This window comes from Lontra canadensis, unplaced genomic scaffold, assembly GCF_010015895.1.
Source record: "Lontra canadensis isolate GAN:19392208 unplaced genomic scaffold, GSC_riverotter_1.0 scaffold16, whole genome shotgun sequence".
In the NCBI taxonomy this organism is placed as follows: domain Eukaryota; kingdom Metazoa; phylum Chordata; class Mammalia; order Carnivora; family Mustelidae; genus Lontra; species Lontra canadensis.
The window spans coordinates 21,529,619-21,544,183 of record NW_022631010.1 but is presented as its reverse complement, the minus strand read 5'-3'; the positions used below and the strand labels follow the sequence as shown (position 1 = coordinate 21,544,183).

The 14,565-nt window shown below is 39.9% G+C and overlaps 1 protein-coding gene across 4 annotated transcripts in view; it reads right to left on the bottom strand.

Moving 5' to 3' along the window:
* CFAP61 (cilia and flagella associated protein 61) overlaps window positions 1-14,565 on the bottom strand; it is a 275,799-nt gene that overhangs the window by 198,131 nt on the left and 63,103 nt on the right. For all 4 annotated transcript variants that reach the window (XM_032859286.1, XM_032859289.1, XM_032859287.1 and 1 more), the window contains exon 9: window positions 2,401-2,492. In XM_032859286.1, coding sequence (XP_032715177.1) covers window positions 2,401-2,492 — 92 coding nt within the window. The remainder of the gene's footprint in view (window positions 1-2,400; window positions 2,493-14,565) is intronic.

The following is a 14,565-nucleotide window of genomic DNA, read 5'->3' as shown; positions in this document are numbered from 1 at the left end:
TTTCACATCTCTCTTTGAACTTTGGAACTTATTTAGTTCTAACAATTGTTTCAATGTTCTCATCCACTAATTCTAATATCTGCTTCAGATCTAGGGTAGTTTCAACTGGTTATCCCACCTTATGCATCATATATTCTCAGCTTTTTTCAGTGCCTGGTAATATCTTCTTGGATTCTAAACCTTGTAATTTAACCTAGTTGGGTGCTAGTTAATTTTGTACTCCTATACTTATTCTTGAACTTGGCTCTGGAACTCAGCCACTTGGGAGCAGTTTGATCCTTTTGGTTCTTGCTCTACAGATATGTTAGACACAACTGGTGCAGTGCTCTCTCTAGAGCTAATTATTCCCTACTACTGATGCAAAACTCTTCTGTGCACTCTTCCAATGCCTTGTGAGCCCTAAGGTTCTCCAGTCTGGCTGATGGGAACAGGTTCCAGCTTTGGATAAGCACTGGGCACTGTGAACTTGAATCCTTTTCTGTCCTCAGCCTGACCTTCACTAGTTGCTCACATGATGATTGGTCTTCAGTTCAATACTCAAGAACAACCCTCTGTTGGTGTCTCACACCTCCCTCTGTGCAACTCTCTCCTCTCTGATACTCTGTCCCTTAGACCTTAGCAGCTTTAGTCTCCATACACTTACAGATCTGCCTCCTCAATTCAGGGAGTCCACTGGGTTCCCACTGGGTTCTCCTGCCCCATGCTGTGGCCTAAAACTCTCTCAAGGCAGGGCAATTGGAGGACTTGCCTGGCTTGTTTCTCATCTCTCCCATCATTTTACTTGGTTACCTGATAAGCAGTGTTTTAAAAACTCCTATCTCTTACATTTTGGCCACTTTTTGGTTTTTCCAGCAGGAGAATAAATCTAGTCTCTCTTACTCTGTCTTTGCCGAAAGCAAGAAGCCCTGAGCACTAAGTTTTTCTTTTTCATTAACTTCATTCATCAGTTTCATTTCCCTTAATTTAATCCATGTCATACAACCTTCTTTAAAAGGTCTCCTTCTCTGAGATGCTTCCCATCCTCCTTTCCACATACTGAATTAGGCTCTCCTCTCCCATAGCAAGTCACTACCTCTTGAAGGCCGGGGTTGTGTTTTGGTCTCATGAGTACCCTCTGACATAGCAGAGTGCCTGACCATTGCGCATGCCAGGTCTCCATGCAGAGACTAAATCAGCACTTGAAATATAATAGCCAACCAGCTACAGTTTGGAACCTTTTGTGGTTTGGGGTGTAAGAATACATTTTTCATAGAGACAGTGTGGAAATCTGGGAGGACAAACCAGGTGGACTAGTGTTGAGATAAAGGTCTTCCCTCCATCCTCCTTTTCCCAAGATTTTATTTACATGAGTTTATGGGCAAGGAGGAACACTGTTTTGTCCAAGGTTAGAGTCCAGAAGCAATGGCTCAGCACCTGCCCCCCCATCCTGGGCTCAGGGAGGGGCTCTGGGCCCAGCTGGGTGGAGAAGTCAGGCAGACCAGAAGCTGAAGGAGGTGTGTAGGGAAACACATCTTGGGATTCTGGCCACACGCAGATGTAGGACCAGGCCAACGACATTAGCCTGGAGGTGAGCCTGTTTTCCTGCCCCACCCCCTACGTGAGGCCTTGTTCCTAAAGACACAAAAGACATGCTCTGAGGTTCTGCAGGAGCATGTGAGCACCCAGAGCCCAGTAAATGTGGGCATTCATATTACTGCAAACCCATCAGCTGTCAGAAGTTGGCAGAGCTGGAACACAGGACTGGATCTATTGGCTCATCTGCCAAATCCTACATAATCTATTACACGGCCGACTGTGGCCCCTTGTTGCTGAGGGTTTACCCCTTCTTTAGGTGAGGGCAGCAGCAGCACCTGCAGAGTCCTGGCAACAGGAAAGTGCAGGTGGTGGTGGGGGGGGGGGCGGGCTCCTGCTGAGGCCAGGCAGAGACAAGTGGAGCCAGCAGCTCAGCAGGAAGCTGTGGAAGGCATCTTGCTAGCTTCCAAGCCTGATCAGGCAGGAAGGAAAATAGGAAAATGGGTCCTCGTGTGAGTATGCAGGCAGCCTGTAAGGCTCTTCAGTAGGTCTGGATTGTCTACCTGGCTTTAAATGGGCAGTTTTATCTGCCTCAGCCTCCTGGAATCAGGAACGGGTGAGAAGGAAGGAGGAGAAGGGATGAAACTCTATTCTGACCCGTATTCTTGAAGCCAGCGATGCAGCTCTGATCTGCCTGTTATAAACACGCACCCAGGGCACCCTCCCTGTTATAAACACCCTCCGAGGCTGTTGTCTCCCCGGTCTGAGGCCTAGTGAGGTCCTGTCTACAGCAGGCATCAGAACTCGGTCATGAGCCAGCCCCCCACAACACAAGCAGCCCCCACACCTGCCCCAGGGCCCCAGGCATGGGTGAGTGACCTCTGTTACCTGAGTGCCTTCCATGGCCTGTGGAGAAACAGGTTCCTGTGGCTCCTCAACTGTTTTCGGGGAACTGTGGTTGCTAGTACCAAGCTCAGCATCTTTGAGAGAGAGAATGGCATAAGGACAGAAAATAGATGATAAACATCTGAAGAGCCACAGGACATGGAAGACAGCATGGTAAACTGGTATGTTTCTCACCTGGGGCATATCTGAAGAACTACAGGGCAGAGGGCAGTACCACAAGGTGGGGAGCCCACCCCAATTCTGACCTGTTAGGACCCTTAGGCATGTGAGGGAGATAAATTGATACCCGCCCCTATAGAGTTATGGGGGAAACAGGATGCCAGTCATGGGCTGGGGCCTGGCCTGGCCCACAGGGGGGCCCTCACCCTCTGCAGCTCCTGAACCAGTGCTCCTTTCATAGGAGCCCCCCTTTAAAATCTATAAACAATTGGTTAGCAACTTTCTGGGCCACAGACTTTGAAATGATTTAAAGGCCAAAGGTGGGAAAGACCATAATTAACGATGTCAGTGCTCTCTGGACACTGAAGCTCGGTTAGCACAAAGGCTGCTTTTCCTTCATTTGGAAAATATTCTAGCATGCGATCTGACAGTGACTGCTATTTTTACTTCTCTACTTTCTAAGCAAGAGGAACTGGAGCTGAGCATTACTGTTTTACTATGTTCTGGAAAGTCAATAATCAGAATAGTGTTCACTTCTTTAACTTTCAGTAAAAATTACAGTAGAAACGAAACTTTCCCCCTTTGGTCCACAAAGCTCTTTCTCCCCATCCTCCTCCTCTTTCCTCAGTTCTCATTCTTGTCCTTCTGGGCCTTCTTATTTCTCTTCCTGTCTTTCCGCCCCCACCCCCTTCTATCTTATCAGTCTCTCTTCCCTTCCCTGTTTCCTCTCCCTCCTCTCTCCTACCGCTTCCTTCTGGTTCCCCTGCTCCGCTGGAGGGTTCTCAGCGGTGACAAGGTTTGCAGCTGCCCCGACACGAGGATGCTCTTGCCCAGGGGCTGCCCCTGCACACGGCCAGCATAGGCCTGCCCCTCCGTCTTCTTTTCTCTGATGTTCACATCAGATGCTGTGGAGAGGCCAGAGCTGGCCTATCCTTTGGGCTTCTTCTTCTCCCACTGTGCCAGCCAGGGCAAAGACTCCTGCAGATACCTCTCCACCCCAAGTTCCCAGATTATGCATACCCTATGCCTGCTTCTGGCAAAGATGGAGCCAAGTGAAACACAATGAAATTCAAAGAGAAAAACTGGATGGCCAGGGACATGGAAAGGGCATAGATGAAGAGGTCCATAATGCTGAAGGTACAAGGAGAGAGAATCATTTCCCTGGGTCATGGGTAGCTCTTTTGGCAAGGGGAGAAAATGTCTGGTGAGAGGAGTAAAGGACCTAGAATTCCTCTCCTGAAGAAACACGCTCGTAGGAATGTATCGTGTCTTAGTTCCTGAATATGTCCTTCTCCTTGCAAAACTTTTCAGAAAGTCTATATGGGGTTTCTGATGTCCTCATGATGAGAAGAGCCACATGCTTTTAATGTTAATTTACTCTCTTGATATAACATGTATTCAATAAAAATGCATGGACTTCTACATATATTTACTCCCATATACCGATCACTCAAATAAATATTCTAAAGCATTCCCAGCACCCAGACGTTTCCCCCATCTCTCTGTCCAGCCAATATACCATTTAAAGACAGGTGCTCTTCTGTCTCCTGCCATCACTGATGTGTTTTTGCTCAACAGCAAACTTTTTGAATTAAAAAAAAAAAAAACTACCAATAGCTCCCTACTCTTAAGTTCTGCTTTATTTTTTTAACATAGATTTTCCTATTTTGCCTTAAATTTGAAGAACTACCCAAAAAAGCAACTAAAAGAAAAACACTAGACCTTCACTGTGCATATATTTCTTTTATAATTAGGACAAACTTAACTAAAAAGTAAGAGACCTTAAGAAATGGATTTGATTGGTAATGAACGGATAATCCTGCTGACGTCACTGTTTTACAGTCTAATGTTCATGAGACAATTACCAACTGCAACAGCTAATTGTCTTGGCTAAACGGTCGTGGGGTTATTGCAGTTTATTAGTAAGCAGCTGCCACGCTGGTCCCCAGAGGCGGCTGCATTTCAGAACTGGGCGAGGTGATGCTGTATCTTTCTTTCTCATGTCTCTAGGGTTTTGTGAGGTTTAATTAATTAATGTTCATAGTGTGTGCTGAGATCCTTAAATGTGAGGTGCTATCCCAGGGAAAAGTCAAGGCACTGGTATTATATAACACACAACTGAAAACATGACTGAGGCTGCAAATTTAATTGTTATTTTATTCCTTCCACCACCTATATACATGAGAAGTTACGAACGAGTTGGGGGTAGAGGCACCATTGGCTAGGACTTTCCCTGTTTTTGAGATTGCTTACATGGCATGGGTTTACTATGATGCTAATAATGCTAGAGATTCAGTACCTCCCTCACCCCCCATTACAGGCCCCTCCCAAGACACAGCACCTATGATTGCATTCATAATTTTGCATTTGTTTTCTTAAAGAGGGCTCTCAGATTGTATCTACTCCAGGTCCCACAAGAACTGGGTCTGCCTTGCTCTATCTGATTGCAGCAATACACAGGAAAAGCTAACGAATACATTTTGATGGTTTTAGGAATAAATAATAGTAAACAATCTGGTGGGGTTTAACATTTATTTTAAATATAGGTCAAAACTCCCAACAAGATTTCTTTTTGCGAAATGAAATAAATTGATTCTAAAAGCGTAAATATGGAGGAATAGTTTTTAAGACATTTTAAGAAATAATCAATAACAGAATTTTAAGAAATAAGAACAAAGAGTGGGCCAAATTTCCTAATGAATATTAAGAAATAAAGCCATAGTTACTAGAACCGTGGATTATTCAAGTAATAAAACAGAACGGAATCCAGAAAAAAGCCAGACAATTATAAAATTATTGATACATGTTAAAGGTGGCATTTCACATTGGGGGAGAAAAAATAAACCATACAAATAAATAAATAGTGCTGGCTCACCATATGGGATAAAATTAATCTGGGCCCCTGTTTCATATAATACACAAAAACCACTTGCAAATACGTTAAGAGCCTAAAGGTTTTTTTTTTTAACATTGAAATTATAGGATACTACCTCTATGATCTTGAGGGTGAAGAAATTTTTCCTTAAAAATCCATCTGAAAAAGGGAAGAAGTCACAAAAGCAAAATATTTTTTATTTATTTATTTGTGCATGTGCCAGACATTTTTTAAAGTTTTTATTTTAATTCCAATTAGTTAACAAACCTATTCAACCACATCAAAACCTAAAAAGTCTGTCAAAAGTGCCCGAAAAAGAAATTTTTAAAAAATCAGATACACGGAGAAAATATTGGCAACACAGAAAATAGACTAACAATCTAATTACAGAAAGGAGAAATAACCCATTAGGCAAAGGCAATGAATATCTAGGAAATGCAAACGACCAATAAACATACAAAAGTGTTCGTCCTCAATAATACTCGAGAAATAAAATTAAAATGGTATCTCCTTTCATACCTATCATACTGGCAGAAGCTTAAAATGCTGACACTGAGTATGAGAGAGCTGAGAAAGGTCTGGAGGAAGATCACTGGTTTGTCCACAACCATGGTGACATGTGAGTATTTCCAAGCCCAGCAAGAACTATTCCAGGAACAGAGCCTGGGGAAACCTTGCAAGGGGTCCAAGGAGACATGCACTGGGATGTTTACTGCAGCAGTTTTTACAATAACAAAATAACAGAAAGAACATTCATGTCCATAGAAGGACAAGTGTGACACATTCCACGTGGTGGAATACTGCCCAGAAGGTAAAAGGAGTGTCCTAGATTTTAGCGTGCCAACATTACTAAATCTCAAAGAGTTAAGAAGTAAATTTCAAAACATCACATATTCCCAAAGACACCATTATATTAACAACAACAACAATAACAAAAACCACTACCACAAAATGGTAGCGTTTTTTCTATGAATACATGGACTTCACATAAAAGTATAAACAATTGGTCTGGGTAGAAACATACTAAAGTTATTACAATGGCTATTTCTGGGGAGGAGAGGTTAGATGTGGTTCAATGGGAACTCAACTCTAACGACCTTATTTTAATTTTTTAAAGGAGGACAGTTTCATGTGTTACTAATGCAATCAAGATTTTTTAAATGTCCAGTTATAAAAGTGAAAATGTCTATCTCCAAAATACTACAAAATAGCCATTCTTGTATATTACTAGCATTTCATGGATGATTTCAAAAAAGCCTGCCGAATGAATTTAAGTCATGCAATTTTAAGAAGGGGAAAGACTAGAGGTTCAAGTTAAATCATTCATTTAACTAAACTTCAATGGAGAACAATGAGCAGCAAGCACTCTGAGATACTCAAAAGTAAATAATGAATAAGATATAGCCCCTCTTATTCTACGCTCACAAGTGATCAGAGTACACACACACACACACCCCTATCTCACAGTGTGAAAGGTGCTAAAGCAGACATATGAACAAAGCACAGTGAGAGCTTGTTTATTCATTCATTCATTTAAAAATTTATATTTCACACCTACCATCTGTTAGACATTAACATTCTAGGGATTTCAGCAATGAACAAGATGATCTTGCACTACCAAAGCAATTGAGTAAATGAACAAGAAAATACTAAGTTAGGATAGATGGCATATAGAAAATATCCCAGGATCTGGGGCACTTGTGTGGTTCAGTGGGTTAAGCCTTTGCCTTCAGCATAGGTCATGATCTCCGGGTCCTGGGATTGAGCCTTGCATCAGGCTCCCTGCTCAGTGCGGAGCCTGCTTCCCCCTCTCTCTCTCTGCCTGCCTCTCTGCCTACTTGTGATCTCTGACTGTCAAATAAATAAATAAAAATCTAAAAAAAAAAAAAAAAAAAAAAGAAAGTATCCCAGGATCTGCTTTAGATTGAGTGGTCGAAGTCTTTCCAAACATTTAGTTTGAGACCTGAAGGCTAAGAAGTAGCCTTGAGACAATAAAGGAGAATGGAAATAATGAGCAGACAACTCTTACTGGGAGTTCTGCTGAAGAGTGAAGACATCCTTATTTCTTGGTATGTTTTCCTTCCTTGGTTTTTCTCTGGCCCTGTGGTCTTTGCAATTGTGTTACTTTGCTGGGGCTGCTGTCACAAATTACCACTCACTTGGTGGCTTAATGATAGAAGTGTATTCTCTCATGGTTCAGGAAGCCAGAGTCCAAAATCAGTAACCCTGAGCAGAAATCAAGGTGTTGGCAGGTACACACTACTTCCAGAAGCTCTAGGAGAGAGGCTGTTTCTCTCTCTTCCAGCTTATGGTGACTGCCAGCAGTCCTTCCCAGATGGCCATCACTCCAACCTCTTAGTGGTCACAGCCTCCTCCTGTCTGTGTTACCTTCCTCTGTCTCTCTCTCATAAGGACACTTTTGATGGCATGTAGGGTCCCTTTGATAACCCAGGATAATCTCATCTAGAGATCCTTTATCACACCTACAAATACCCTTTTTCCAGAACTAAGGTAATATTTATAGGTTCCAGGGATTAGAATGTGGACATCATTTGAGAGGTAATGTTTCACTCTACATCAAAAGTCACCTGTCCCTGAAGGAGTGCTGTGTATACATTCAAATGTTTATTAGGAAGATAAAACTCAACTCGTCCAAATACACAGCATCTCCCCATATAATTCATTCACTCTTATTTTTCCCACTTTGCAAAATGGTTCTACTCTCCACCTCATTTTTGCAGTCATCCTTGATTTTTCCCTTTTCCATAAACCTCCTTTTCTCCATATGCAGTAAAACACGAAATTCCATTAATTCTCCAAAATATCTCTCAGATTCCTCCATAATCTTTTTTTTTTATTCAGTCCCTCCTCACCTCTTTCCTGGACACTGTAGTGGCCATTGGAAAGTCTTCCTGTGAACTAGAAGTTGATCATGCCTCCTTTTCTAATTAAAGATTCCCAATAGAACACCATCCATTATGTTGTGAATAGATTAATCTAAACTATTTTGCAAGGCATGAAATCTTAATTACATCACCTCAATCTCCTGTCCTGCTTCATCTCTTGTCAATCCCTCACTTCATGCTCTAGCAACCCTGAACTTGTACTTTCCCTTAATAAGCGATGGTTTCTAATACCTCCTTATTTTGCACATTTTGTTCCCTCTGTTAGGAAAATCTTTCTGCTTATTCACCTAGAAAGACCCAATTTGTTTTTGAAGTTTTGACTCAAAAGCTTTTTTTCCTGTGAATTCTAAGCTGATGCTCTCAAGATGACTTATGTATAATTCTGCTGTGGTCCCACCACAATTTTCTAGCCTTCAAAACACTTCTCTTATTGTAAATTAATTTGTCTTGCTTATTTATACTGCCATTTGGCAGTACTAGACTCACCAGTACTAGACTAGACTCCTAAAATCTGGTATATGGGAAGTATTCAGTATTTACTGAATGGCGGAATGAACAGCAAGAGGCTGATGATAAAGTTCACGGTGATACAAAGGAAAACACTAGGCAGGCTGCATGAAAGGAGGATAAAGGGCTTTTTTCTTGTTTTTCAAGGAAACTCCTCCCCACTGGATTGCAGTGCAGACTCCAAGCTATACAGTATGATCAACTTGAGCTTCGTGCCCTGGTAATTCCCATATCACTGTCTTGAGATGAGACTATAGGTTTTAGCCTTCTCCAGGCTAAATTGGAGTTTGTGTCTCCAATTAGACAGGAGAAAGGCCATGATAAAAATCATCAGCATTATCCCTTTTTTTGTGTGAACAAGAGTTGAATTGATGATGCTGATTTTTCACGCTCCCTGGATGTATGCCCTTTGCTATGTAGTAACCTATCTTTCTGATTCTGGGCTCAGCCATGTGACCTCCTTTAGATAAATAACATATGTCAGTTCAAAGCCTAGACCTCAAGAGGCCATGTGTGTTTCTATTTGGTCTCCTGCACCTTTGTGGTCACCATAAGAACATGCCTAATCTAGCCTACTAAAAGGATGAGAGGCACATGGAGCAGAGTCAAGGCCAGCCTAAATCAGCCAAAAGGCAACTGACCCCAAGACATGTGAGAAGACCCAGCTACAATCAGGAGAGTTGCCTAACTGAACCCAGCTTTATCAGCAAAACATGCTTATTGTGGCAGGCCACTGTGGTTTTGTGGCTGTTTGCTGGTAGCACTATTGTGGTAATGGATTACTGATGCAATCACAAAAGATAACAGAGAAAGTCAACCAAATCCTAAGTCTGGTTCTTTAAAAATACTGATTAAATTGACACTGGTGAGATTAATAAAGGAAAAGACACAAATAAATAATGCCCGTAATGAAACATAAAAACATAGGAGACATCTATAAAGTAAGGTGGTAGATATAAACCCATAAGGACATTAAATATGAATGTTCTAATTAAATATTCTAATTAAAAGACAGCAGTTGTCCCTCTGGATTAAAACCAACAATTAAATTCTATGCTGTTTATACACCTAAAATATAAGGAAATAGGAAGAATGAAAATAAAAGAATGGAAAAAGATAAGGTATGCAAATATGAATCAAAGAAAGTAGGTACGGCCATATTAAAATCAGAAAAAGTAGACTTTAAGGCAAAAAAAAAATCACTAAAGATGAAGAGGATACTTCATAACTGATTTTTTTAAAGTCCAAAGAAGACATAATGATTTAAAAATTATATGCCTTTAACAAATAGCATGGAGGACAAGGGGAGATGGAGAGGAGAAGGGAGTTGAGGGAAATTGGAAGGGGAGGTGAACCATGAGAGACTATGGACTCTGAAAAACAATCTGAGGGTTTTGAAGGGGCGGGGGGTGGGAGGTTGGGGGAACCAGGTGGTGGGTATTAGAGAGGGCACGGATTGCACGGAGCACTGGGTGTGGTGCAAAAACAATGAATCCTGTTACGCTGAAAAGAAATAAAAAATTAAAAAGAATTATATACCTAATAACACAGATTCAAAATATATAATGAAAAATGTTAGGCTATGAGTAGAAATCAGTACATCCACAATCAAAGCAGGAGATTTTAACACATCTCTCATTAATTGATCAAATAAGTGATGCCATCAATAAGGATAAAATATTGGACTTCACTCTCACATGTGACTAATTTATGAAAAACCCTGCACCTAACAACTGTAGGATATATACTCTTTTCATTGACTCAAGGAACGTTTTCAAAACTTGACCATATGTTCGACAAAGTTTAAAGGATTAAAATCACACAGGTTAGGTTCTCTAACTTCAATGCAATTAAGCTAACACGCAGTAATAAAAAGATAACTGGAACATCTCAAATAGATAAAGAAAAGATGCCATACACAGACACACAGACACACAGACACACACCAGAATATTATTCAACCTTGAAAAAGAAGGAAATCTTGTAATACGTAACAATACAGGTAAACCTAGAACACATTTTCCTAAATGAAATAAGGCAGTCACTCAAGGACAAATACTATGTGACTGTACTTATAGGAGGTATCTACAATAGTCACTCATAGAAGCACAGAGCAGAATGGTGGTAGCTAGGAGCTGGGAGAAGGGGATCATGGGGAGCTGCTATCCAACAGTTATAAAGTTTCAGTTCTACAAAATGAATACATGTTGGACATCTGCTGAACAATACTGTGCCTGTAGTTAACAAAACTGTATGGTATACTTAAAAAACTTAAGAAGGCAGTTCTCATGTTAAGTGTTCTTACCACAATAAAATTAAATAAAAAGATAAAAGATATCCCCACATGCTTTAGAATAAATAATTCTCTTAAACAACTTGGCCAGAGAGTAAAATAAAGTGAAATTTCAAAAATATTGATAATGGATACAGTACATAACTTGTGAGCTGCAGCTAAATCCAAGCAGAGAAGAACGTTTATAATTTAAACACTCACATAAGAACAGAAAAGAAAAAAAGAAAAGAAAAGAAAAAAAACCCCTGAAACTCAATGAGTTAAGGCTCCATCTTAAGAGAGAGGAAAAGAAACATCAAAATAAGACCAAAAATAAAAAGGAAGAAACGAAGAAAAGAGCAGAAATAAAATAAGTAACAAACACAAAATAGGGAGGACCAAACAAGCTAATAATTTGTTCTTTGGAAAGACTAATAAAATTGACAAACCACTAGCAAGACTGTTTGAGACAGGAGAGTACACATAATCAAGGTCAGCAATTTTGAAAAAGGCAGTGTCACTACAGAGCTTATGAATAGTAAAAGTGTAATAGGGGGAAAAAATGAAGAATGGCTTCAGTGTTATCCTACTGTATTTGAAAATGTAAAAGAAATGTACAAGTTCTGATAAAAAAATTACAAACTACCAAACAGACAAAGAAGTTCTACAACAATTCAAAAAATTGAAACTGCAATAAAAAAAAACCTTCCCCCCAAAAGCCCACCAGGTTTAGACAGCTTCCCTGGCAAATCCTATAAAACATATAAAGAATAAATACCTCTGGCCTTGCATAAACTTCCAAAAATAGAAGAAGGAAGAATACTCCTCAAATTGTTTTATGAGGTCAAAAGAGTCTCATTTTCAAAGTCTGTCAAGGACATCTCACGAACTGAAAGTTACAGACCACTCTCGCTCATGAAACATAGCTGCAAAAATCAATAAAACAGCAAAGAATCCAGCACTTTGTAAAAAGAATAAGGAAACATTAGCAAAGAATCCAGCACTTTGTAAAAAGAATAAGAAGTCTATTACTAACAAAATAGTTAACATAAAAAATTAATCAATGTAATTTACCTCATTAACAGAATGAAGAATCATATGATCAACTCAGCAAATACAGAAAAAAAAGTATTTTATAGAATTCAGTTCAATTAAAAAAACAACAGCAACCATTCTTGATAAATTTCTTAGCAAACCATAAATACAGAAACTTTCTTAATCTGATAATGAGTATTCACAAAGCCATCCTTAATGGTAATGTATTCAGACCTTTCCATTTCATATCAAGAACAACAAAAGGATGCCTGCTAACACCATTTCTATTCAAGGTATTAATCAGTGCCTGAAAAAGAAATAAAAAGAATAAGGATTGGAAAATAAGAACTAAAAACTTATATTATACAAAAAGAAAAATCCAAAAGAATCTGCAGATAAATTCACAGAATTAATAAATCAGTGTAGAAAGATTGTTGAATATAAAGTCAATATCCAAAACAAACTGCATTTCTATGTAATAGCAATGAACAATTTGAAAACAAAAAATTTAAAGATAAAATTTCCAAAAGTGTGAAAATATTAAATACCTCGGAATGAATCTAACAACAGATGTGAAAAGCATATGTTGCAGAAAGTATAAAACCTTGTGAAAAGAGGATAGAAATAAATTGAGGAATATACTATGTTCATAGATTAGTTATCTTACTACATTGTAAAGATGTCAAATCCCCCCCACACACACACACCGATCTATAGGTTCAAAGCAATCTCATTCAAGATCTCAAATTATTATTTTGGGGGTGCCTGGGTGGCTCAATCAGCTAAGTGTCTGCCTTAGGCTCAGGTCATGATCCCAGGGTCCTGGGATGGAGCCCTGTATCACATTAGGCTCCCTGCTCCGTGAGAAGCATGCTTCCCCCTCTCCCTCTCCCTCTGCCTGCCACTCCCCCTGCTTGTGTTTTTTCTCTCTGTCAAATAAATTGTTTTTAAAAATCTTTAAAATTATTATTCTTGAGCTGACTTGCAAGTTTATGTGAGAAATCAGATAAACTGGGTTTTTAAAAATTTTTAAAAGATTTTACTTTTTTGGATAATCCCTACACCCAACATGGGACTCAAACTCACAACCGCAAGATCAAGAGATTCACCTTCCACAGACTGAGCCAGCCAGGTGCCCCATGGATAAACTGGTTTTAAAATGTCTTAAGGCAAGTTTGTTTGTTTGTTATAACTATGTTACTTCCTGTAGTTACTTCTGAGTTATTTGTGGTTACTTTGCTTAAATAGGTAATTAAGTATTTTTTAAAGATCTTATTTATTTACTTATTTGAGAGAGAGCAAGAGACAACACAAACCAGAGGTTGCAGGGAGAGGGAGAAACAGATTTCGCACTGAGGAGGGAGTCTGACCTTAGGGCTCAATCCCAGGACTGTGGGATCAGGACTTGAGCACAATGCCGACACTTAACCAACTGACCCAAGGTATCCCAGTAATTCAGTATTTTTTCACAGCAACCTGTGATCTATAAAATCAGGAGTTCAAACCTCTTAAGATATTTGACAACTTTTGGCATTAAGCCTTCCCAAAATCGAAATTGAGTAAAATCTTGATCCTTAACTGACTTCCCAGAGGGTTCCTGGAAAATCTCAAGGGACTTGTTCTTTTCCTTGTAAAGTGAGAGATATCAAAAGTTAATTAGATACATTTAATAGCATAATAATAAAAAGTGCTGTCAAATAAGAAGAGATGTCTAACTTTCCTTAGGTTATATTTGTGTGGGTAAATGTTATTAATGTAAATATTTCTGGGATTATATGACGCTCCTAGAAATTTATCAATGTCTTCACTGTCCCTAGTTAGAGGTGACAGTAGTGCCCACTAGGGTGAAGCCTATTTTGGCTACAAGCAGAGTCAAGAACGATTTCCCTGCAATGGACCACACAGCAGGCAGTATTGGAGGCTAGACACAGATGCTTCACACAGGAGCTGACTCACTGGGACACCGAGATCATTACCTACCCCAGGAGACATCTGCAGCAGCAGCAAGTGCCTGTGCTGGGATGCTGGGCAGAGCAAAGCTGAAATTCCATAAGAGGGCTAAAATAGCATCAGCAAAAGCTGCTAATTCCAAATGTGAATTAGGGCAGAATCAATATAGAGATCAGGAATGGCGAAATTATTATAGGTCTCTGTACCAGCTAGAAAAAGCTAAAACAATCTTAATTCTTCACCTACAAGAGCCACTTCAATCAAGTGATCAAAGCGACCACACACCATTAGTAATGGGACAGACCAAAAGCCTGTAATACCAGATATGGTGCAGTGAGAACCCAGTCGCTTCTGTGATAGTCTTCCCAGGTGTGCACAACTTGAATCTCATCGGGACAGCAGACACACACAGATTCAAGTACAATCTACAGAAGCAGGGGCCT